Source organism: Oncorhynchus keta, chromosome 28 (assembly GCF_023373465.1).
Source record: "Oncorhynchus keta strain PuntledgeMale-10-30-2019 chromosome 28, Oket_V2, whole genome shotgun sequence".
NCBI lineage: Eukaryota > Metazoa > Chordata > Actinopteri > Salmoniformes > Salmonidae > Oncorhynchus > Oncorhynchus keta.
In genome coordinates, this window is record NC_068448.1 from 46,397,819 (window position 1) to 46,424,388 (window position 26,570).

At 41.9% G+C, this 26,570-nt stretch overlaps 1 protein-coding gene and 1 pseudogene across 1 annotated transcript; one reads left to right on the forward strand and one right to left on the reverse strand.

Annotated features, from left to right (window-relative positions):
- Positions 1–15,683: 15,683 nt before the first annotated feature.
- LOC118361495 (charged multivesicular body protein 5-like) lies at positions 15,684–18,944 on the forward strand. Its single transcript, XM_035741475.2, has 8 exons — positions 15,684–15,978; positions 16,535–16,639; positions 16,842–16,888; positions 17,055–17,148; positions 17,255–17,326; positions 17,534–17,642; positions 17,984–18,099; positions 18,346–18,944. The coding sequence occupies exons 1-8, from the start codon at positions 15,910–15,912 to the stop codon at positions 18,394–18,396; spliced, it is 663 nt and encodes a 220-aa protein (XP_035597368.1). The 5' UTR covers positions 15,684–15,909; the 3' UTR covers positions 18,397–18,944.
- Positions 18,945–20,974: 2,030 nt separating this feature from the next.
- On the reverse strand, positions 20,975–25,559 carry LOC118361136 (FAST kinase domain-containing protein 3, mitochondrial-like; annotated as a pseudogene).
- Between the last annotated feature and the right edge of the window lie 1,011 nt (positions 25,560–26,570).

Here is a 26,570-nt window from a genome sequence, read left to right on the forward strand (position 1 = left end):
AAAATTGTAATTATTCGCCTACCTCATGCCTTTTGCACACAATGTATATAGACTCCACTTTTTTTTCTTCCTCTTGTGTTATTGACTTGTTAATTGTTTACTCCATGTGTAACTCTACTCACACTGCTAATCTTTATCTTGGCCAGGTCGCAGTTGCAAATGAGAACTTGTTCTCAACTAGCCTACCTGGTTAAATAAAGGTGAAATTAAAAAATTTAAAAAACAGGACATAAATTCAACTCAATCCTAAGAGTTGAATTGTTCGATCAAGCAACGTTAGGAAAGTAAATGCTTGATAGTCAACTCCTTTTGTAAATGTTCTAACGCCCACCCCTTTGGAATGTACAGTATATTCAATGACTTTAAGATGTACTGTGTATCTTACATGTCATTCATTCTTAGAGCTATAGCATTCGTATAGCATGTGACATAACACGTGGTTCAATCTCAGAGCCGTACAGTACATAATAAATACATTCCTCTTCAGTTTTAAAGGTGCAATCTGGGATTGGTACATCCATTTTTGGGGGGACTATTAAATGAATGATATATAACCATTGATTCTTGAAGAATATAGCTTGTGATTGAGCTTAGTTCAGCGATCATCCCCCCATCACCTTTTAGTCATCACAAAGGCATATGCATACAGTTATATATAAGAGCCTCTCTACCTGCGAGAACACGGAAGAACAAAACATTTTAAAATGCGTTTAGAGTTACTGACAACAAAAGACTGGGATATGATTCAGAAAAAGAAGAACAGTGATGATCATAGAACTTGTCCTCGTGTGTCATTGCAATTTTTGTAAATATCACTTTCATTCAGTTTTTTGTCAAATGTACAGAAGGTGTCTCAGTGCAGTACTCAGTATTAAAGTCATTACTAAGGAAGCGTCTCTTCAAATGTGAACAGATCCTGTGGGGATATGTCTGCTATATCTAAGGAGCTGAAGGAGTGCAATTAGGCCAACACAGTGTGTGTGTGTGTGTGTGTGTGTGTGTGTGTGTGTGTGTGTGTGTGTGTGTGTGTGTGTGTGTGTGTGTGTGTGTGTGTGTGTGTGTGTGTGTGTGTGTGTGTGTGTGTGTGCGCGCACAAAGTTAATGAAATAAAAACATAATGTCATCTCATCTACTACAGTACATCTCATTGACTGGGACGAGCTTTTAATCATATTTATCTCTCAATTAACTTCTCCCTTTTACTATTACAAATACATAGATATCAAGGGCTATTTGCATGAGGACATTTAATTAACCTTCTAACTCTTTGGTGTTAAGTCCCCTATTAATGGGACTTTGAGCAGTTCTGGACCGGTGCCGACTGGCATTTTGGTTTACAAAGCGCTCTGTGAACATCGCAGGGTCCAGTACCGTATAGTGCCAGAAAGCCCCATCTGTCTGCTTTCCACTACCACTGTCAATGGACCTGGCTTGAAGTGTCAGGTTTCAAACCCGACATTTGCATATGAAGTGATGTGTCACATTTCTTGGTAAATCCACACAAATAATGGTTTTCCTCTGCCTCTGAGCGATGGAGCCTGGCCTGGGAGATGGCACATTAAAAGGAACAGTCTAGCAAATCCATCAATCGTGGCTTCAACTTGCTGTGATATTACCAGACTGATCTAGAGCTCTCAGCATGAAAAAAATAGTAAATAAGTTCGTAGAATTGAACACGAACACTTTCTCTTGGCCACAGAGGGACAAAATCACTGTGTGTAAAGCTGAAGTTGTAACAAGTCTGCAGAATGGTATCTCTGCGTCGCTCAGAGGACAGTGGCAGAAAATGCCCTGTCGTCAGTTATATGAAATTCGTCACTAAATATGATCATATTTATTTTACAGTTAAAAGAAAGGTGAAATCTTAGTTAGTTTTTTATCATTTGATTGTAACCATATAAAAAATCTGCACTTTCAAGCCCTATTCCCCTACTTTTGTATATGTCTATTTAGGAGGAATTCTACATTTTGCCATACTGTTCAAGAGGCTTTCTAAATGGCTCAAAATAGCTACATTCATATATATATTTTTTTTTTTACATATAGGAAAAGGCTATCTATATTCCCACTAGTTTTGAATAAAGGATAGATTTATCAAGACTCCAGAGAACTGACATTTAAATAGTATTGGATTTATCATAATGCATTAGTGTACAGCACCCTATTTTTGTCTAGTAGACTCCAACAATGTAGACATCAGCACAATGACATGTCAAACCCGGGTGTACAATGGATCTAGATATGATCCATTTTATGTAGGCTAACAACTTTCAAGTGGTTGATCACAATCAGGTAGATGATACAAAGCTTTCTGCACACAGAGGCCAATCAGTCATTCGCATTGTTTCAACATCCAGTATAGTTATTTCTGGCTATTATGTAGTTCAGGTATGGATAACTTGTTTCATTTACACTTTGAGCCAAAACGTATTATGTGAATAGGGTGCTATAATAGTTCTGGAGCACATAATGTGTGTTACTGGAGCGTCACCTGTTGGAAAGCAAACGTTACTCTCTTAAAAGTATGTGGACAGCTGCTCATCGAACATCTCATTCCAAAATCATGGGCATTTACAGTTTTTCTCAACTGCTAAAACACTAAAAACCCATTGGCTGAACAAACTTCTCAGTTGCCTGCACTCATTTAGCTAATTTTTGCAGTCTGTTGTCAATACCTTAAACCATTTCAACATGATAAAACACCATTTGCAGATCTACATTTACATTACATTTTACATTTAAGTCATTTAGCAGACGCTCTTATCCAGAGCGACTTACAAATTGGTGCATTCACCTTATGACATCCAGTGGAACAGCCACTTTACAATAGTGCATCTAAATCTTTTAAGGGGGGGGGGGATTACTTTATCCTATCCTAGGTATTCCTTAAAGAGGTGGGGTTTCAGGTGTCTCCGGAAGGTGGTGATTGACTCCGCTGTCCTGGCGTCGTGAGGGAGTGTGTTCCACCATTGGGGAGCCAGAGCAGCGAACAGTTTTGACTGGGCTGAGCGGGAACTGTACTTCCTCAGTGGTAGGGAGGCGAGCAGGCCAGAGGTGGATGAACGCAGTGCCCTTGTTTGGGTGTAGGGACTGATCGGAGCCTGAAGGTACTGAGGTGCCGTTCCCCTCACAGCTCCGTAGGCAAGCACCATGGTCTTGTAGCGGATGCGAGCTTTAACTGGAAGCCAGTGGAGAGAGCGGAGGAGCGGGGTGACGTGAGAGAACTTGGGAAGGTTGAACACCAGACGGGCTGCGGCGTTCTGGATGAGTTGTAGGGGTTTAATGGCACAGGCAGGGAGCCCAGCCAACAGCGAGTTGCAGTAATCCAGACGGGAGATGACAAGTGCCTGGATTAGGACCTGCGCCGCTTCCTGTGTGAGGCAGGGTCGTACTCTGCGGATGTTGTAGAGCATGAACCTACAAGAACGGGCTACCGCCTTGATGTTAGTTGAGAACGACAGGGTGTTGTCCAGGATCACGCCAAGGTTCTTAGCGCTCTGGGAGGAGGACACAATGGAGTTGTCAACCGTGATGGCGAGATCATGGAACGGGCAGTCCTTCCCGGGAGGAAGAGCAGCTCCGTCTTGCCGAGGTTCAGCTTGAGGTGGTGATCCGTCATCCACACTGATATGTCTGCCAGACATGCAGAGATGCGATTCACCACCTGGTCATCAGAAGGAGGAAAGGAGAAGATTAATTGTGTGTCGTCTGCATAGCAATGATAGGAGAGACCATGTGAGGTTATGACAGAGCCAAGTGACTTGGTGTATAGCGAGAATAGGAGAGGGCCTAGAACAGAGCCCTGGGGGACACCAGTGGTGAGAGCGCGTGGTGAGGAGACAGATTCTCGCCACGCCACCTGGTAGGAGCGACCTGTCAGGTAGGACGCAATCCAAGCGTGGGCCGCGCCGGAGATGCCCAACTCGGAGAGGGTGGAGAGGAGGATCTGATGGTTCACAGTATCGAAGGCAGCCGATAGGTCTAGAAGGATGAGAGCAGAGGGAGAGAGAGTTAGCTTTAGCGGTGCGGAGCGCCTCCGTGATACAGAGAAGAGCAGTCTCAGTTGAATGACTAGTCTTGAAACCTGACTGATTTGGATCAAGAAGGTCATTCTGAGAGAGATAGCGGGAGAGCTGGCCAAGGACGGCACGTTCAAGAGTTTTGGAGAGAAAAGAAAGAAGGGATACTGGTCTGTAGTTGTTGACATTGGAGGGATCGAGTGTAGGTTTTTTCAGAAGGGGTGCAACTCTCGCTCTCTTGAAGACGGAAGGGACGTAGCCAGCGGTCAGGGATGAGTTGATGAGCGAGGTGAGGTAAGGGAGAAGGTCTCCGGAAATGGTCTGGAGAAGAGAGGAGGGGATAGGGTCGAGCGGGCAGGTTGTTGGGCGGCCGGCCGTCACAAGACGCGAGATTTCATCTGGAGAGAGAGGGGAGAAAGAGGTCAGAGCACCGGGTAGGGCAGTGTGAGCAGAACCAGCGGTGTCGTTTGACTTAGCAAACGAGGATCGGATGTCGTCGACCTTCTTTTCAAAATGGTTGACGAAGTCATCTGCAGAGAGGGAGGAGGGGGGGGGGGGAGGATTCAGGAGGGAGGAGAAGGTGGCAAAGAGCTTCCTAGGGTTAGAGGCAGATGCTTGTGAGATCTCACTTCGATTTTTCCGCAAAACTCTAAACACATTCTCAAAACACATTCTGCACTCTAATGCACATGTCATCCATACTGGTAAACACAAGTGGCAACAATCAAATACAAATAGAGAACATATGTCATTGATTGAACACAACCACTCAAAATTGATTTAACCTGTTTCAAATGATGCGACACAACCAATATAAGCCAGTTCAGAGAGCAAACAGGTTGTTGAAGGTGGGAAGGAGAAAGTCTGAGAATGGATCCTGTAGTACAGTGCATTGTAGGCTGTATACTGTAAAATGGATGAATTGTATGGCCCTGAACATTTTGCTTTCCATTTATTAACAGTACTGACTGATCAACAGATTTTGACTGGTTGTAGGTTCATATCAACAAAGAACAAGAATTACAGTATCACAGAGACAAAGGACAAGTTTGTGAGATGCAGGGTACAGTACTGTACAAATTGGGGTACAAGGAGGAGGAAGAACAAAAAACAAAATTGCAAAGAGCAAAGCAGAGTAGTAATATCTGATCAATTTTGAGCTACTATGATAGAACATGTTTTCGTTCATCAGAAGACAATGACGGAAAAATATGAATATTTTTTAGATTAAAAATGGACTTCTCCCTGAGAATTATATGTTTTGAACAATGTGTTTTCTATTTTTCAGTGTATTGTTTACTGACTGCTTGAGAGTGTATATCATTTTGATCACTTTGTTTATGATTTGAGAGCAGTGTTTGATTTTGAACACAGGTAAAAACTGTTTTGAGGCGAATGTTTCATTTTGCAAGATGTCACGCCTTGGTCTTAGTATTTTGTGTTTTCTTTATTTATTTGGTCAGGCCAGGGTGTGACATGGGTTATTGTGGTGTGTTTTTTGTCTTGGGGTTTTGTGGGGTGTCTAATTAGTCTATGGCTGCCTGAGGCGGTTCTCAATCAGAGTCAGGTGATTATCGTTGTCTCTGGTTGGGAGCCATATTTAGGCAGCCATATTCTGTGAGTGTTTTGTGGGTGATTGTTCCTGTCTTTGTGTTTGCACCAGATAGGGCTGTTTCGGTTTTTCACTTTTCATTATTTTGTAGTTTCCGCTTGTATTGTTTTTTCCTTCATTAAAATTATATCATGAATCATCACGCTGCATTTTGGTCCGATCCTTGTTCTACCTCTTCATCAGAGGCGGAGATAGAAGAACGCCGTTACACAAGAGGAGTCAGAGGTTATGTAAATAGTGCTTGAAGATGAGGTTTTGTGTTTAATGTTTTCAGGAAATGGAAGCAAGGTTTCAGAAATTGTGTTTTAGCAATTGAGAAAAACTGTAATATGGAGTTGGTCCCCCCTTTACTGCAATAACAGCCTCTAGTCATCTACAAATCTTTCTAAAAACAGAAAAAGGACCAAATTCAAAGGATACCAAACAAAAAAACGGGTAAGAATATGTAGGCTATAAGAATATGTAGAAGGCTAGCTGTATTGGGTGCAGATGACTGAACTGCTCACTTTTGTGTCTCTGTCTGCAGGTAATACATACAGTCATGTGCATGTTTTGTTAAACATCTGTATAATACAATTTGGGGGTTCACAGACTTCACCCTCCATACACTGATGAATATAACAGGAAACCTGCTCAATCACCATGCACTGCAAAATCATTCTGGCTATGGATACGGAGAACATCAACACATCAACATCAACACGTCAGAGGATATATCATGTGACTTGGGGCTCTGCTGGAAGTTTACCTCATATTTCATTTTTTTTTATAATTCTGCTTTGCCACTAAAATGGTAAACACTGACAACTAAAATATTGTGTTATTGTTGTTATTGTTATGCATATTATCATTAGTAGTTAAAAAAAATGTACCCCAAAAGGTTCTTCGAGGATCCATTTAAATGGGTTCTTTGAGGAACTTATAGGGGTTCCCCAACAGTTTCAATTTGAAGAACCCATAAAAGAATACTCCATGAAACTTTTCTTTTAAGAGTGTAGTGTAGCTCTGGAGGAAAGATAGAAGTGTGTGCTGAAATAGTGGGGGGTCAGATTTGAACCCATTTTGTATGTGAAGAAGCAGTTTAGACCCGTAGGCCACAGGATATTCATGTTTGTGTTGGATTACATTGATCACTCTCCCTCCCTTTAACAAACTCTACCTCCTGGCAGAACCAAGAAGTTTCTCCCCCTCCTACAAACCTTCTAAAACTTAAGAGTTTCTGTTTCTATCTGTATGAGAGTGAACAACAGTCTAAATGGCTCAACAGGGTATTCTGCTGGACCAGTTCTGTTGTTCTGTCTATCTGGATCTACTGAAGGAGCCGGTGGCTATCCCCTGTGGGCACAGTTACTGTAGGAGCTGTATTGAGGGCTGATGGGATCAGGATGATCCGACAGAGATCTGCAGACAGACCTATTGAAGAAGACAGGACTCCAAGCTGCTCCGTGCTATGCTGGACCTGGAGATGTGGCATGTGATTTCTGCCTTTCCCACCCTTACACCCCTTGGGTGTTCACAATATAATTAATTGAACTTTTAACGTGGCACACCTGTTAATTGAAATGCATTCCAGGTGACTACCTCATGAAGCTGTTTGAGAGAATGCCAAGCGTGTGCAAAGCTGTCATCAAGGAAAAGGGTGGCTACTTTGAAGAATCTAAAATACATTTTGATTTGTTTAACACTTTTTTGGTTACTACATGATTCCATATGTGTTATTTCCTAGTTTTCATGGCTTTACTATTCTTATACAATGTAGACAATGGTAGAAATAAAGAAAAACCCTTGAATGAGTAGGTGTGTCCAAACTTTTGACTGGTAGTGTACATAGGGCAGCAGTCTCTAAGTTAGAGAGTAGTGTACCGGGTGGTAACCGGTGTTGTGCCGAAAAGCTCCCCCTGCCAGAATCCCCCCTTCGCATGAACGCGCACGCACTCAATTCTTCATTGCTGCGACTTGCTGGCTAGTTGAGATTTCTGATCACCTTAGGCTGCGTTTCATTCAATTTTTTTATGACGGTTTGATCGCGAGGGAGGCACTAGTAATGTCTGCAGTTTTCGGTTTGGCTATTTGTTTCAAGTGTATTAGTCTATAAATAAATCTCTTTGCCAAAATTCGTCATCTCTCTCCCATGTCTTATTCGACTAGTAGTTGGTCTGAAATGTTTATTGCTTGCCTACATTTTACTCCCTCCTCTATGTTTAATATAACACACATGCATCAATTATTCATTTCGGTTGCCCATCCTGATGTGAAGTTTGTTCTATGGAAAGTATTTGAATCTGATGTGTGCCACTAATTTCCTTAATTTTGGCAGAGTCAAATACCTTGTGTGGCACACACTATTGGTCAGCATGAGCTACCAAAATGATTGTGAAGTGTGCCAGGTCTTGCAGTCCCAAAATAGAAGGGGGGGGCTCACTAATCCTTTTTGTATAAAACTTATATTTAGAAAACTGTCACAATTATTAAATGAATCATATTCTGACCCAAGACATTTTTTATTTGCATAATTGGTGTATTTGGTTGGTAGATCTGGTTGGTCCCACACTGGCCTTTGCTGGATAATATTCAATACATTTGATGAGACAATACATGGTTGGATAACACAACTGCACTCACACTGGCTGCCCTAAGGTTTCCTTTGGGAGTATGTGCTTTATCATTCCTGAACTGTACATGTCATTACTTCTGCTTAAATATTTTCTCTGTACCGTATCACTCCTGTACTGTACATGACATTACTTCTGCCTATATATTTTCCCAGGGAAGAGAAAACACATTGCGAGCACAACCAGCGAATACCTGAGGGAGGCCGAGGCCTTATACCTGGAGACACTTCAATCAGCCGCGTGGAGATGAGGCAGCAGCCAGTGCCGCAGACAGGGAAGTTGAGATGACCCAGACATCCTTGTTTAACAATAGCCTCATAGCTGCATTTGGAGAGTGTGCCCAAGCCATAAAAGGGAGTCAGACCCCAGCAGCAGACATGTCACTACTACCAAAAGCATTGTGAATGCGACTTTCAATTATTGTTAGTTGAATTTAGCCTACCGTTAAACAAATAAAATAATTTAAATTGTGCAGATTTTGGAGCAATACACTTCTTAATGATGTAACTTGTTAAATCCACTTCAATAATGTGTAGATGAAGGGGAGGAAACAGGTTAAAAAAGCATTTTTAAGCATGAGACAATTTCTTTTTGTTGATTTAACTAGGCAAGTCAGTTAAGAACAAATTCTTATTTACAATTACAGCCTACTGTGGAACAGTGGGTTAACTGCCTTGTTCAGGAGCAGAACTACACATTTGTACCTTGTCAGCTCAGGGATTTGATCCAGCTACCTTTCAGTTACTACCCCAACATGCTAACCACGAGGCTACCTGCCTAGTGGATTGTGTATGTGTACCATTCAGAGGGTGAATGGGCAAGACAAAATATTGAAGTCCCTTTGAACGTGGGTATGGTAGTAGGTGCCAGGTTTGTTTCAAGAACTGCAACGCTGCTGGGTTTTTCACGCTCAACAGTTTCCCATGTGTTTCAAGAATGGTCTAACACCCACAGGACATCCAGCAAATGTGACAACAAAAAAAGTATTGATACAAGTGGGGGTAAGATAAATTAACTTATTTAAAGTCGTGATCAAAACATCTTGAAGCATAGACTCCTTCCTATTGGTCAGAATTTCGGTAGCGATTTCCTCAGATTTCCTTCATTAAAGTCCACAGCTACAATAAATGCGTCCTCAGGATATGCTGTTTCCAGTTTGCATATAGTACAGTCTAGTTCATTGAGAGCATTTGCAGTGTCAACTTTCCAAAGGTGGGTCTATTGTCAATTCCATGTAAGTCTCTAAGAGCTTTGCACAACTGGATTGTACAATATTTGCACATTATTATTTTTTATAATTCTTCAAAGCACTGTCAAGTTGGTTGTTGATCATTGCTAGAAAGCCATTTAAGTCTTGCCATATATTTTTAAGCCGATTTAAGTCAAAACATTCAACGTCGTCTTTGTAAGCAAAGGTGAATTTGTCTCCCAGTGTCTGTTGGAAAGCAGACTCTACCAGGTTTCCCTTTAGGATTTTGCCTGTGCTTCGTTTCTTTTTATAATAAAAAAAACTTTCTAGTCCTTGCCGATGACAAGCATACCCAAAACATGATTTTTTAATTTAACCTTTTATTTAACTAGGCAAGTCAGTTAAGAACACATTTTTTATTTACAATGACGGCCTACCAAAAGGCAAAAAGCCTCCTGCAGGAATGGGGGCTGGAATTAAAAAGACGTTTAATTAAAATGATGCACGCAACACCATGCTTGAAATTATGAAGAGTGGTACTCAGTGACGTGTTGTGTTGGATTTGCCCTAAACATAACACTTTGTATTCAGGACATAAAGTTAATTTCTTTGCCAAACTTTTTGCAGTTTTACTTTAGTTCCTTATTGCAAACAGGATGCATATTTTGGAATATTTTGTATTCCTTACAGGATCCCTTCTTTTCACTCTGTCATTTAGGTTAGTATTGTGGCGTAACTACAATGTTGTTGATCCATCCTCAGTTTTCTCCTATCACAGCCATTAAACTCTGAAACTGTTTCAAAGTCACCATTGGCCTCATGGTGAAATCTCTGAGCGGTTTCCCTCCTCTCCAGCAACTGAGTTAGGAAGGACACCTCTATTTTTGTAGTGACTGGGTGTATTGATACATCATCCAAAGTACAGTTAAGAACTTCACCTACTTTTATTTACCCATCTACCAATAGGTGCCCTTCTTGCAAGGCATTGGGGGAAAAAACATGGTCTTTGTGGTTGAATCTGGGTTTACCTTACAGGTATGTGTTGGGACAGTCATTTAAAAAATCATGTGACTTGTTAACACATTTTTATTCCTGACTTAGCCTTGCCATAATAAAGGTGTTATACTTATTGACTCAAGACATTTCAGCATTTCAGCATGTTTTTATTAATTTGTAAAATGTCACACATTATTCCACTTTGACATTATGGGGTATTTTGTGTAGGCCAGTGACACAATCTCAATTTAATACATTTTCAATTCAGACTGTAACACAACAAAATGTGGAAAAAGTTATGGGGTGTGAATACTTTCTGAAAGCACTGTATGTAAATACACCCACATTACTAAAAGCACTTAGGGCTGTCTGGGCTCCCAGTTAGAGAGGGACTACATTCAGGCAAAAAAAGGGTTCTAACTAGAACCATAAACTGTTCTTCGACTTGTTTCCGTTGGACCTTTTATAAATCTAGGCCTTTTTATGATTAGAGCGATAGAACCCTGTATTAAGAGTGTGCAGAACTCAAATATAAAATGTATTTTGATTTGTTTAACACTTCTTTTGGTTACTACATGATTCCATATGTGTTATTTCATAGTTTTGATGTCTTCAATACTATTCTATAATGTAGAAAATGGTACAAATAAAGAAAACCCCTGAAATAAGTAGGTGTGTCCAAACATTTGACTGGTACTATGTGTAGGCTTATAAATGTGCCCATTTGTGGATCTGATTGACTTAACTCACCACCACTAATGGGCTGTGGAACTTCTCAAGGTATTTTTTTTCTTCACCTCAAACAAAAAGTAAACTAAATCTGTTTTTACATCCATTGAGAATGACAATAGTTCCTCAATGTAGCATTTAAAAAAAATAATATTTCCAGCTCTCTCCCTTTTGATAACCACTGTGCATGAAAGGGGAAGAAAAAATATAACTTTTTATCCCATGCGCAAATAGCCTACATTTGTGTCTGTCCGGAGCTCAATTTTGTTGTTGTTTTTTGTGTGAATTTTACCCCTTTTTCTCCCCAATTTCATGGTATCCAATTGTTTTTAGTAGCTACTATCTTGTCTCATCGCTACAACCCCCATACAGGCTCGGGAGAGACGAAGGTTGAAAGTCATGCGTCCTCCGATACACAACCCAACCAAGCCGCACTGCTTCTTAACACAGTGCCATCCAACCCGGAAGCCAACCGCACCAATGTGTCAGAGGAAACACCATGCACCTGGCAACCTTAGTTAGCACGCACTACGCCCGGCCCGCCACAGGAGTTGCTGGTGCGCTATGAGACAAGGATTTCCCTACCGGCCAAACCCTCCCTAACCCAGACGACGCTAGGCCAATTGTGCGTCGCCCCACGGACCTCCCGGTCGCGGCCGGTTACGACAGAGCCTGGGCGCAAACCCAGAGTCTCTGGTGGCGCAGCTGGCGCTGCAGTACAGTGCCCTTAACCACTGCCACCCTTGAGGCCCGGAGCTCAATTTTATAAAATGTTGCAAGTTTGTCAGCACATGCTTCAGGCTGGACCAAGTTGATACAATGTTTCAAGTTCCTTGCAGACAGGCCATGTGTAGCCAATGTGATTTATTTTTAATCAGGACATTTTCTACCTGCAGGCTGCAATGTTTTTATTTGTTGGATTTATGTAGGCTATTTTCACATAGAAGTTACGCACTTAGATATTTTGATTTAGATCAAATGTTTAATAATTACATAAATGATTTTGAGATACGAATACTTTATTATAAAATAAATAAACTGCCCCACGAAAATGTGCATATGAAAATCATAACTGGCACGCAGATCAGTAGAAAAGGGAAGACAAATTGGCACTGCAAATGGAAAAGGTTGCCGACCCCTGGTGTAGCCCATTTCTGGCAACTTCGGGAGCTTAATGGCAGAATCTGAAAGCCAGCAGCAGCGGTAGGGGGAGGTTTGGGAAAAGTTTTCTTATTCTGTTTAGGTGATCCTGATCTCTGGCTCCCTCTTGAGTCATTTGTGTGTCTTTAAATATTTAATCACAGTGTGCTTAATTAAGCATCAGACAAGCTCAGTAGCCCACATATAATTTATTTTATTTATATAAAAAAACATGTTTTAACATTTCAGTGGGTGAAAAGAGAGTTGGGTCCTGTGGAATCAGTGAAGGTAACCAGAAGTGGTCTGGTGATAAGTGTTTGTGTTTCTACTGGTCTGAGTGAGCAGGTGCTCTGCGTTAAACGAATTGGAACAATAGATGTGAATAGTTTTGCTCTCAAGAAAAGGGTGACATTGAATGGACTGAATACTGGGGTAGCATTAAATGTGAAACTCGACCAACAGAAGGGGGAAGATTCCTGATGTTTGTGATGCTCGTCGTTTGGTGCGACGCAGACAGGGTGGCGTGAGTGCTGAAACAGAAGAATCGTTGTTTGTTCTTTTGAGTTTTGATGTTGAATCTTTGTCCGACAAAGTGATGTTAGGATATATAAGTAATCCCATACAAGCTTTTGTGCTGAATACATTACGTTGTTACAGGTGTCAAGCTCATGAGCAAGTCACAGCAATATGTAGGATGGGGGTTCCTATGTGTGCGAAGTGTGCAGAAGGGCATGATAAAGTGATGATTTTAGCATGTAAATCTTGGTGGGACAAACTTCCCCCCAAAAATGTTTTATGTATGCCAGCAAAGCCACTACACAACACTAAACAATACATGAATTGCACTATAACAGTGCCAAACAGTGCCCACACACTGTTACGGCCTACATAAAGCTGTCCCAACAACAGAGTTTCAACAGCAGTCCCAACACCATACCACGGCTACACACGGCTATCAACGGAGCCTTGTAAACAGCGAAACAGTTAATTCAGCCTCATTTACATAACTATTTGTTCAGCATTTTTTAAATGTACAGCGACAGGATTCAGAACATGGCCCGTTCATACAGTATTCTCCCTATACACCAAGTCAGAACCATAGGATAAATAAAGGAGGCATATAAGCAGACAATGAAAGACAATGAAAGCTATTACAATATTCAATGATTAAATTTCTCTAAAACAGTGTGTACAACCAAGTCAGAAAAGTAGGCAAAATTATGATGGGAAAAGGGACCAAATTATTAGGGTGAGGCACATGGGCTACTAACAGCTTACTACACAACATACACAGTATTACGTTCTTAGCTACAGTATACATATCTCCCTGGCATGTTACATAATTTATGCAGCAGTATACAAGACAACTTTGTACTCACCTTGTTGTGCTGTGCTCACTTGAACAGGAAGGTGTTCGGCGGTCCTTCGTGGGAAGATTTTGACATCAAAGTCTGGCATTCTCTAGATGTAATGTGCTTTCAAGTCAACTGGAAACTCTGAAAAAAACAAGGTCGAATCATGATGACGTCAGTGATCTTCAGGTCAGAGCTCTAGAAAGAGGCCTGAGTTCCTGACTTGCAATTCTGAGTTGGATGACCATTCAAAACGTATTTTCCCAGTCGAGTTCCCAGTTGTCCTGAACTCTCTGACGTCAGTGATTTCCCAGTTTTTTTGAGCGCAGCAGAAGTCATGCTGGATTGACAGCATGGCCACTGTTGAATGTTTATCCTTTCAAGTTTGGAAAAGAGACCATTAAATCCAAACTTGGACCACACGCTCAATCCACTGAATAGCAGGCTAGTGATTTCTTTGCAATGCTTGCAGTTAGCCACTGATTCCTTTCAAAGCACTCATTGTTGAATTTGCGACTTACAACTTATGTAATGTTTATATCCAATGGCCAATGAGCACCGATACGTTTTATCTATAATTTATCTGAATTATTTATCTTCATGTGACAAGGATTGAAAAGGATTTGCCAGTAGCTTTCTAGCTAAGATTTTGAAAGTACGATGTTGACATGGTCAGTCCAATCAAAGCTATTGTAGATATAATGTGATTTGACGTCATTTTATCTATGGCCAATGACCTTGAGCCATCTTGGATGGGCACTTCTAATTTAACTCTATGGCAGCACCGAAGGGGCAAGCTCTCCCCGTAGATTTTGTGGTGACGTAGTGTCTCCATGAGTGACAGAACACTAAGCCAATCAAGGCGCAACTAGAGAACATTACCAACCCCTAAACTACGTATTTTCCGCTGGCTGCCCCACCTCCACAGAAAGCACTGAGCTAAGATGAAACACCTGCATTTTGGAGCTGCCTTACTCAAGGAAGCAAAAGAGACCAAGTTGTATGCGGCTTTATTAACCCTAATGATTTATTTGACATTGCTTGCTAACTGATATGTGACACATACTACCAATGTACTAGTCTTTTGTTGCATGCTATTTTATGTCAATCAAGGTTAGGGTTAGGGTTAGAAAATGGTGACCATTACAGCTATATGTAACCGATGTGAAATGGCTAGCTAGTTAGCGGTGGTGCGCTCTAATAGCGTTTTAATCTGTGAAGTCACTCGCTCTGAGACCTTGAAGTAGTTGTTCCCCTTGCTCTGCAAGTGGCGAGATGGGTAACAATGCTTTGAGGGTGACTGTTGTCTGTGTGCAGAGGATCCCTGGTTCAAGCCCAGGTTGGGGCGAGGAGAGGGACGGAAGCAATACTGTTGTTACATATAGGTGCATTGTGTCACAATTCAGGGTTAGGGCGAAAATAGGTTATACCTAGGGTTAGGGGTTTCAAGGTAAAAAAAACAGTTTATAAGGTTTATACGCGCTCTTGCTCCGCCCTGTGGCCTTCTGCGGGTACTACATAACTCATTCGTGACACTTTGTTAGGTTCATAATCTGAGGTAGCAACTGCGTCAGATCTACAGATCAAGGAACTGGACATGTCCATTTGGTTTGCAACTCAGTGAACCTGCGCAGCATTCGCTCAATTTGATACCTACGAACAAACAGATTTCGGTGCATATCAAATTATCCAGCAGCCATTTAGAAACAACAAATCGTAAAAAAAAAACTCGGTCTGAATTAAAAAATGTATTTGGGAGAATAGGGACATGTATTTTGTTCAGGTTTACACTTTTTTTCTGAAAAAAACATGTTTAACCATGACCATAAAATGTTTGATGGCTTTGCGCCAGCCATCGATAAAGCTGTGGGTTATAATACCGTGTTCCCAGGCGAAAAGTGGGCGTGCAATAAACTCGTTTTTATCAGAAAAAAAGCGTTGTCAAAAATCTCATGTGTCCAGTTTATTGTAGGGGTGCCCATGGGGCTGGGAATCAGAAATGTCCGGTTCGAGAGAGGCAGGTTTAGGTTTCCAGTGTTAGAGTAGTGCATAAATTGTCGTATGCTGCAGTATAAGGGCGTTTATACACCAGTTTCGTAGGTGGCAGAAATGCAACATTTATTGGATGCCAACCGCTGTGAAACCGAATCGAAGAAGAAGTATGTGACGTCAGCTCTATGTTGCTTCCGGGTTTGCTTTATTTTCCCTGACGTTCAGGTAGATTCTTTGTTGTTTTGAGTTATTGGATATTTATTTCAAAATGAACCGTATTTTTGGCCGAGGAAAGCCGAAGGGACCACCACCAAATCTCACAGACTGCATAGGGAATGTAAGTATATATGGAAATAACTTACAGAGTAGTGTCAATGACAAACAATAAGTTGGCTTGCTGGCTAGCTAGCAAACTAACTGAATGACAGCTGATTGTTCTAGCAACAATGGGAGAAAGTTGTGACAGCCCATTGAAGACCTATTGCTCATAAAATACTCTTTAGCTACTTAATGTTATCGTGAAAGTAAGTTTGATTCGCGTTTTAACAGTGTCCAAGTGACTGAGCTCGCTAATTAGCTAGATGACCAATCGTCAATAGGGAGTTCAGTAGGGTGATGCTGGTTTCCAATGTACGGTAAAAAAGTGTTGCTCCAACCAGTTTTATGTTTGACCAAATCAGGTGTTAAGCTAGTGCTATTGACTATAAAAATTGATTGAAGGAAAATATATCATTGATTAAAAAAAATATTAAAAAATCATTATAATTACCAATATGTATTCAAATAACTTTGTCTGTTACCAACATACAAAGATTTTTGACTCTTACAAGATCATTGAAATATGAAAACAGTCTACATGGTTAACTTGTGCCCGTTCTTTCTCTCTTAATAAGGTTGACTCGCGAGCGGAATCTATTGACAAGAAGATTGCCAGACTAGATGTTGAACTGGTCAAGTACAAGGATCAGATGAAGAAGATGAGAGATGGCCCTTCAAAAGTAAGATTTAACCCTACCCTGAGTGAAGCAGATGATGAGCTGTGATAGTAGACAGATATGTTTACCTCAGTCATTCTATTACACGTGGAGGCTAATGCTGTTCTTGAACAAAACAATACACAAGTATGGCCCCACTTGTTCTCAGCAGTATCTAGCTAGGTCTGATGTCACGTGAATTGTTTCCTGTTAATATTTTCATCAGAACATGGTCAAGCAGAAGGCGATGAGGGTACTGAAGCAGAAAAGAATGTGAGTAACTTATGAAGGGAGTCTGTCAACGCACCAATAACCTCAAATCAGTCAGGACACATATCACATTAACCTAAACCTAATGAACCACATCAAGTAGCAGTAAACCGTCATGATATGAGCGCATAAAAACAGCTGTATTGATCATTTCAATCTTGTTTTTTAGGTACGAGGGCCAGAGAGACAACCTCACACAGCAGTCCTTCAACATGGAACAGGCTAACTACACAATCCAAACTCTCAAAGACACAAAAACAACAGTAAGGGGCCACAGTAATGTACTGACTGTAGCACTTAGTCACAATTTACTGTAGTTGTCATGCCAGGCTGTTCTCTGGGTTAAAAATCTCTGATTTTGCATTATAGGTTGATGCCATGAAAATTGGAGCCAAAGAGATGAAGGCGGCATACAAGAATGTGAAGATCGATCAGATTGAGGTATTTGTCTTTTTCGAGTCCTGATGCACTACAACACCATTTGGTGGTCTAATGTAGAAGTGCAGTAGTTTTACTACAGACCCTTGTCTTGAAAGACTCAACATATTTCAGCCATCTGATCTGGGTCATAATTCATCCGGGTAACGTGAATGGCCTATTGTGATTGAGAGATGTTTGGTTTAATAGTTCCATGTTTTCCTGATGCAGGATCTCCAAGACCAGCTGGAGGACATGATGGAGGACGCCAACGAGGTGCAGGAGGCGATGAGCAGAAGCTACGGGACGCCAGAGATCGATGATGATGACCTGGAAGCAGGTCAGTGCTGTAAGAGTATGACACAGCCACAAGGGACAGTACACGGTTGCTGTTGCTCCAGGATAGGTCTATATTAGAACATTGCTGTAGGTCAATATTTCATAATTTCCCGCCGCACTACAGAGTTTTGTTTTTTATTTTTATTTCACCTTTTATTTAACCAGGTAGGCTAGTTGAGAACAAGTTCTCATTTACAACTGCGACTTGGCCAAGGTAAAGTGCTGTTTACTTCAGCACAGTGATACTTCAGCACAGTGATACAACAGCAGTCAATGCAGTCCTTATGTCAATAGACTGCATGTAATAACTGCGCATCAATGGCTGTGTGCGTGTGATCCCAGAGCTGGATGCCCTGGGAGATGAGCTCCTGCTTGATGATGACAGCTCCTACCTGGATGAGGCCAGCACTGCCCCCTCCATCCCAGAGGGAATACCCAGTGACAGGGCACCAAACCGGGTAAATCTCTCTCTCTCTCTCTGACCACTGTACTCATGTTTACCCAGTTTAGTCTTGAATAATTCACTGGGGCATTATGTTAAAAATCAATCACAACTGACGCTGTTTCGTCAATACAGAAGACGGATGCATTGTTCGAAGGGTTCATTTTAGTTTTTAGGACATTACATTGGATGAAGACACATTCTGCACCCATTTAGATATAACTGGAGTTTCCTACAAAATTGTAATTTGTCTGTTTTACAGGATGGAGTTCTGGTGGATGAATTTGGCCTGCCACAGATCCCTGCTACATAATGGATGGACAGCAGGCAGAAACCAATGGCAACACTCCCAACTCTTTTTTATTTTATTTTTTATGTATAGCCTTTTTACAACATACACTGAATATACCAAATATTAGGAACACCTTCCTAATATTGAATTTCGTGCCCCCTCCACATACCCAATCCCCCCCAAATAAATAATTCTTCAACCTGTCTCCTCCCCTTCATCTACACAGATCAATAAGGGATCATAGCTTTCACCTGGATTCACCTGGTCAGTCTGTCATGGAAAGAGGCTGCTTTGTATACTCAGTGTATATCCGACTGACATGCATTACATGGTGGTGGACAGAGAAAAACAACTTGCCTTAATTAGGTGACCTTGATTGAATAACTGATAATGTCAAAAATATAAATCAAAAATCGATAGTGATGCTTGGCTATGTTCAAAATTATTGTTCTTTGTATGAACAAATGTACTTTTTTCCCCCTCCAAGGTGATTCTTGGTAATTAGATGTTCTAACTTTCTACTGCAGCACTGTATTGCCAACTACCAATAAATATACATGTATTATATATTTCAAATTGTGGTGGTCCATCATGGTGGATTAAAGTAGAGAAGACTAAATAAGTAATTTCACTCTACAATAGAACACTAGTAGTGTGTAGAATTACAATTACTCAAAAGATATAAATACATGATTTCTTTATGCTTTCTCTTCAGGTAGAAATGTTGGACAATGTGGCACTTTGAGATGACAAAAACAGTGCCCAAACTGTATAGCGCACAGTGTTATAGTTGTATGACAGCAACAAAGGCCTTATTTGAGCCTTTAGCTGAGGGGGAAGATGTTCAACAACCTCGGTCTTGTTCCGAAGCTTCTCAAATTCATAGTAAGAAATCTACAAAAACAGACTTCTATTAGGTACAGATGGAGCACTGAGAGCAAAGAGTAGATCCAAATAAATGCTCTCTTTTTGAAAGAGTAGATGCCTAGAGACAGGCAGAATACGAGCAAAGGGGCTGAAATCAGAATTTACAGCAGACAGAACACTCAAAAAGATCAAATCATCAGTGAAATGGGGTATTGAGGGTTGCGGCATGCATTTCCGACCTGAACAACTTCATATCCCAGAAGCCTCATGGCCTCTTTTCCCAGCAGCTGTCTTGTGTTCACAGTAAACCTCTTGTGGCTATCCTGCAAGTACACAACAAAGTAACAGAGCGCATGTGCCTGAATAAAATAGCTACAGTAGAACAATTGTATCACCTACAGTGCATACAGAAAGTATTCAGGCCCCTTGACTTTTCCACATTTTTACGTTACAGCCTTATTCTAAAATGGATGAAATATTTTTTTCTCATCAATCTACACACAGTACCCCATAATGACAAAGTAAAAACACAGATTTTTTTGCAAATATAAAAAAACATACCTTATTCACATAGGTATTCAGACCCTTTGCTATGAGACTTGAAATTGAGCTCAGGTGCATCCTCTTTCCATTGATCATCCTTGAGATGTTTCTACAACTCAATTGGAGTCCATCTGCGGCAATAACCAAGCCATGAGGTCGAAGGAATTGTCCTAGAGCTCCGAGACAGGATTGTGTCGAGGCACAGATCTATGGAATGGAACCAAAACATTTCTGCAGCATTGGAAGGTCCCCAAAACCACCGTGGTATCAATCATTCTTAAATGGAAGAAGTTTGGAACCACCAAGACTCTTCCTAGAGCTGGCCGCCCGGCCAAACTGAACAATCGGGGGAGAAGAGCCTTGGTCAGGGAGGTGACCAAAAACCCAATGGTCACTCTGACAGAGCTCCAGAGTTCCTCTGTGGAGATGGAAGAACCTTCCAGAAGGACAAACATCCCTGTAGCACCACCAATCAGGCCTTTATGGTAGAGTGGCCAGACGGAAGCCACTCCTCAGTAAAAGGCACATGACAGCCCACTTGGAGTTATCCAAAAGGTACCTAAAGACTCTCAGACCATCAGAAACCAGATTCTTTGATCTGATGAAACCCTATGGTGAAGCATGGTTGTGGCAGCATCGTGCAGTGGGGATGTTTTTCAGCGGCATGGACTGGGAGACTAGTCAGGATCGAGGCAAAGATGAACGAAGCAAAGTACAGAGAGATCCTTGATGAAAACATGCTCCAGAACCTCAGACTAGGGTGAAGGTTCACCTTCCAACAGGACAATGACCCTAAGCACACAGCCAAGACAACACAGGAGTGGCTTCAGGACAAGTCTCTGAATGTCCTTGAGTGGCCCAGCCAGAGCCCAGACTTTAACCCGATTGAACATCTCTGGAGAGACCTGAAAATAGCTGTGCAGCGACTCTCCCCATCCAACCTGACAGAGCTTGAGAGGATCTGCAGTGAAGAATGGGAGAAACTCCCCAAATATAGGTCTGCCAAGCTTGTAGCATCATACCTAAGAAGACTTGAGGCTGCCAAAGGTGCTTCAACAATATACTGCTTTGTCATTATGGGATATTGAGTGTAGATTGATAAAGGAAAAAAAATGAATACATTTTAGAATAAGGCTGTAATGTAACAAAATGTGGAAAAATACATTGTTTTTACCTCTTGAAGATATCATCTATGTCACTGGCAGGCAATACATATCCATCCTCTTCCAGCTTTATTTCCACATCTGAAACAAACATAGGGGCCGGATTTGTCTTTGCACCTTTATTTTCAGTATAGGTATAACCATAACATTGTCTGAAGCATTGAATTAAAGGTTACATGTGTTGTATCTTAAAATGTCCCGTCTGCATTACCGAGTGTGTAGCAGTATGGAGTGAGAACTCTGGAAGTGAAGTAAGCACGGGCCCCTAGTAGATCCACTAGTCCAGTTTTCACATAGTTGTAGAGGTGTCCGTCAACCGGCATCTCCAGAGACCGACCAGGAGTGAGGACAAACTTGACACGGTACATAGGAAGGAGCCTTGGGCCCTGGGGTTAATACTGGGTGTTAATGGTGAATCAGAGGATAGTGTGCTAAGATTGCAACACTGCAGTTGAGCAAACGTGTCTTAGGTCAAACGTTTCAGAATAATAGGAGAGAATTATTTCTTTAGCCTTCATCACAAGCTTCCCACAATAAGGGGTGAATTTTGGCCCATTCCTCCTGGCAGAGCTGGTGTAACTGAGTCAGGTTTGTAAGCCTCCTTGCTTGCACATCCTTTTTCAGTTCTGCCCACACATTTTCTATAGGATTGAGGTCAGGACTTTGTGATGGCCACTTCAATACCTTGACTTTGTTGTCCTTATGCCATTTTGCCACAACTTTGGAAGTATGCTTGGGGTCATTGTCCAGTTGGAAGACCCATTTGCGACCAAGCTTTAACTTCCTGACTGATGTCTTGAGATGTTGCTTCAATATATCCACATAATTGTCCTCCCTCGTGATGTCAACTATTTGGTGAAGTGCACCAGTCCTTCCTGCAGCAAAGCACCCACACAACATGATGCTGCCACCCCCGTGGTTCATGGTTGGGATGGTGTTCTTCGACTTGCAAGCCTCCCCCTTTTTCCTCCAAACATAACAATGGTCATTATGGCCAAACAGTTCTATTTTTGTTTCATCAGACCAGAGGACATTTCTCCAAAAAAGTACGATCTTTGTCCCCATGTGCAGTTGCAAACCGTAGTCTGGCTTTTTTATGGCGGCTTTGCTGAGTGGCCTTTCAGGAGCAGTGGCTTCTTGCTGAGTGGCCTTTCAGGTTCATTTAAGTCATTTAGCAGGCTCTTATCCTTGCATTCACCTTATGACATCCAGTGGCACAGCCACTTTACAATAGTGTATCTAAATCTTTTAGGGGGGGTGAGAAGGTGGCCTTTCCAGGTTACTCCGCTGTCCTGGCGTCGTCGATATGGGGGCCAGAGCAGCGAACAGTTTTGATATAGGACTTGTTTTACTGTGGATATAGATACTTTTGTACCTATTTCCTCCAGCATCTTCATAAGGTCCTTTGCTGTTGTTCTAGGATTGATTTGCACTTTTCGCAACAAAGTACAATCAACTCTAGGAGACAGAATGCATCTCCTTCCTGAGGGGTATGACAGCTGCGTGTTCCCATGGTGTTTATACTTACATACTATTGTTTGTATATATGAACGTGGTACATTCAGGCATTTGGAAATTGCTCCCAAGGATGAACCAGACTTGTGGTGGTCTACAATTTTTTTCTGAGGTCTTGGCTGATTTCTTTTGATTTTCCCATGATGTCAAGCAAAGAGGCACTGAGTTTAAAATCAAATCAAATCTAATTTTATTTGTCACATACACATGGTTAGCAGATGTTAATGCGAGTGTAGCGAAATGCTTGTGCTTCTAGTTCCGACAATGCAGTAATAACCAACAAGTAATCTAGCTAACAATTCCAAAACTACTACCTTATAGACACAAGTGTAAGGGGATAAAGAATATGTACATAAAGATATATGAGTGAGTGATGGTACAGAGCGGCATAGGCAAGATACAGTAGATGGTATTGAGTGCAGTATATACATATGAGATGAGTATGTAAACAAGGTGGCATAGTTAAAGTGGCTAGTGATACATGTATTACATAAAGATGCAGTAGATGATATAGAACAGTATATACATATGAAATGAATAATGCAGGGTATGTAAACATTATATTAGGTAGCATTGTTTAAAGTGGCTAGTGATATATTTGACATAATTTCCCATCAATTCCCATTATTAAAGTGGCTGGAGTTGAGTCAGTGTGTTGGCAGCAGCCACTCAATGTTAGTGGTGGCTGTTTAACAGTCTGATGGCCTTGAGATAGAAGCTGTTTTTCAGTCTCTCGGTCCCAGAGTTCGAAGGCAGGTCTTGAAATACATCCACAGGTACACCTCCAATTGACTCAAATGATGTCAATTAGCCTATCAGAAGCTTCTAAAGCCATTATAATGTTCTGGAATTTTCCAAGCTGTTTAAAGGCACAGTCAACTTAGTGTATGTAAACTTCTGACCTGCTGGAATTATGATACAATGGGTACAAATGATACAAATTATGATATAAGTGAAATAATTTGTTTGTAAACAATTGTTGGAACAATTCCTTGTGTCATACACAAAGTAGATGTCCTAACCGACTTGCCAAAACTATAGCTTGTTTACAAGAAATTGGTGGAGTGGTTGAAAAATGTGTTTTAATGACTCCAACCTATGTGTATGTAAACTTCCGACTTCAACTCTAATTAATATTGATTTGTAGTAACTCGTTACCTCATAGAAAGGGCATTCAAGCTTCACAGTCATGTAGAGTTGGGTCAGTTGGGCCAGTACAATCCGGTCAACCCCCATGCCTTGCCCTGGAACACAAATTAATTTACAATTGTTAAACCAAAGATACTGCAACAATTGCAATTATGAAGAAGAGTAAAGTAAGTGTGGGGCAACTCCATGGTAATGGACATTTTTCTGTTTAAAATGTACCAAACAAGCCTCCCAAATGGCTCAGCGGTCTAAGGCACTGCATCGCAGTGCTTGAGGCATCACTACAGATCCGGGTTGAATCCCAGGCTGTGTGACAACCGGCCGTGACCGGGAGTACCATAGGTCGGCACAGAATTGGCCCAGCGTCACCCGGGTTAGGGGAGGGTTTGGCTGGGGGCTTTACTTGGCTCATCACGCTCTAGCGACTCCTTGTGGCGGGCCGTGCGCCTGAAGGCTGACTTTGGTCGTCAGTGTTTCCTCCGACACATTGGCACAGCTGGCTCCCGGGTAAAGCGGGTGTTAAGGAGCGTGGTTTGCCGGGTCATGTTTTGGAGCACGCATGACTAGACTTTTGCCTCTCCCCCAGCCCAATGAGGAGTTGCAGCAACGAGACAAGATTGTAATTGAAATTGGGAGAAAAAGGGTAAAAAACTAAAAAACATACCAAACAAAAACATTTCTTTCAATGTTTAACAAACCATATAACTATGCACAATGACTAGCTTTTATCAATTTCCAGACAATTTTACACAAACACATTTACAGGAAGAACTGTGCAGATACAACGTTTAGTAACAGAATAAAATTGATTTTACCGTAATTATGTTATCAAACTTTAAATATTTTATTTTATTTAATGTGTAAATTGTTCAAAGTAGTCATTGTGTGTAAAGTAGTATTGTTTGTTAAACTGTGAAATCAATGGTTTTTGTTTGGTATACATTTTAAAGTGAGTCTCAGCATAATTCCGTTACAGTGGAATTGCCCTGTGGCCTTATCAATGAGAGTACCTTGTAATTTCTGGAGGAAGTAGAGGTTGAAGACCTTGGACACAAAGTTGACAGGGAACCTCTCTACCAGGATGTAGGAGTGCAGCAGGTTGAGGAGTACTGCATCACCTTGGTAACTGTCTCTGGGTGGGAAGTAAAAGCCATCTTGAGCACATGTCTCTCCATGACCTCCACCAAGAAGGAGTGTGCATAGCGTTTAGGAGGTCCTGGTAGCTGCCCTCCCCTACTCCTGCCTGCAGCAGTCCATATACAGCAGTGAGCTCTGCTAGGCTCCACTGGCCTGGCTCCTGCCTCTGTACCTGCTCCAGCATCCCACAGCCCGGGTCCTCCAGGGCCAACAGTGCCTGGCCAAAGGTGCACAGCTGTCCCACGCTCATCTGGCTTCCATCCAGCCGCTCCTGGCACTCTGATACCAGCCGCACCGTCAGCGTGCTCCAGGGGTCCACGTAGAGGTGTGTGCAGGCCAGCAGGGCAGAAACTAGCCCAGTCTCCTTCAGATGCCTACTCTAGCTGGCAGCACAGCACACTGAAGGGTCCTTCTGGGTCAGCCATGCGGTGCAAGGCTGCCGCTGCCATAGTGTCAGACGTGATCGCCACAGTGCAGGAGTGCAGGACCTGTCTGGAGGAAAAGCCACTGCCGAGGCGGTCCAGGAAGGCTTTCTCTTCTGCGACAGTGGGTCAGTGCAACTGGCCGACTGACCCAGTGGCGTAGAAAGAGTCCTTGGCAATGGTGGACTAACTCATACAAGCTGGCTGACTGAGTCTGACAACAGTCTCTGGATACAGCGATCCGCTGAGGTCCATAGGTACACCACACACAGAGGCTCCGCTACTGGAGCACACAGAAGTCTGAGATGCGACCCAGCCCACCTGGAGGACGGAGGTGTGCCCTTGTCTGCCCGAGTAGCTGAAGCCTCTGGATCACCTTTAAAGCCATGGTTCTGTTCCAGGACTCACCAGGTGGTTCCAACCTGCATGAGCATGAGAAAAGATGAACCTTCAAAGCCCTGTTAGTTACCAGAACACCCTGAAGGCACAGTGAGGCCAAAACATTGGTGTTCTTTTGCCCAATAAATTACTGGGAAATAGTGTGCAACTCTTATAGTTTAGTTACCAGAATCACTACAGTAAAAGACTACGGTGCTGTGAAATATTTACATTGGATTCAAGTGTTTTCCATAAACACAGGTTCATGGAATGCCCCATTCATTTGATGTTAATTAACCTTTGCTTGCTGGTGATCAAACCACAAGCAACATGTGACTAAACATACCATGACCTAGCCATACCGTTAGAAAATTCATACAATTTTTTAAAATTTAAATGTTACCTTTATTTAACCAGGCAAGTCAGTTAAGAACATATTCTTATTTTCAATGACGGTCTCGGAACAGTGGGTTCCCCTGTTCAGGGGCAGAACGACAGATTTGTACCTTGTCAGCTCGGGGGTTTGAACTCTCAACCTTCCGGTTACTAGTCCAACGCTCTAACCACTAGGCTACACTGCCGCCCCAAATGTCAGCTTTTACAGTGCAACCCATAATCTAAACAGGGGATGCCGCAAAACACGTGTAAGATCTAGCCACTGGTCCAGCGTGGTTCTGTAATGAATGTGCTCAGTAGTGATTGGCCCCTTTCATTTAACCAATGGGCTGGGTTAACATTCACTAAGCCACTACAGTGCCAGAGTTACCAAAATAGACTCACTGAAGTTTGATTCAGTGTTAAAGTAAAGAATGTAAATTTCACTAAGTATCGCAACAAAATTATTGACGAAACAGTTGTGCAAGCGGTAATTGTTAGTAAAGCAACAAATGTTAGTATGGTTTGGTCTTTTTTGCTGTAACAGTGCCAGATGATTGACTGCTGCTATGTGCATCTTTAGGAATGAATTAATGACGAGGACCTGATAAACTAATGTACCTAGACAACATCCAGGCTGCATTTA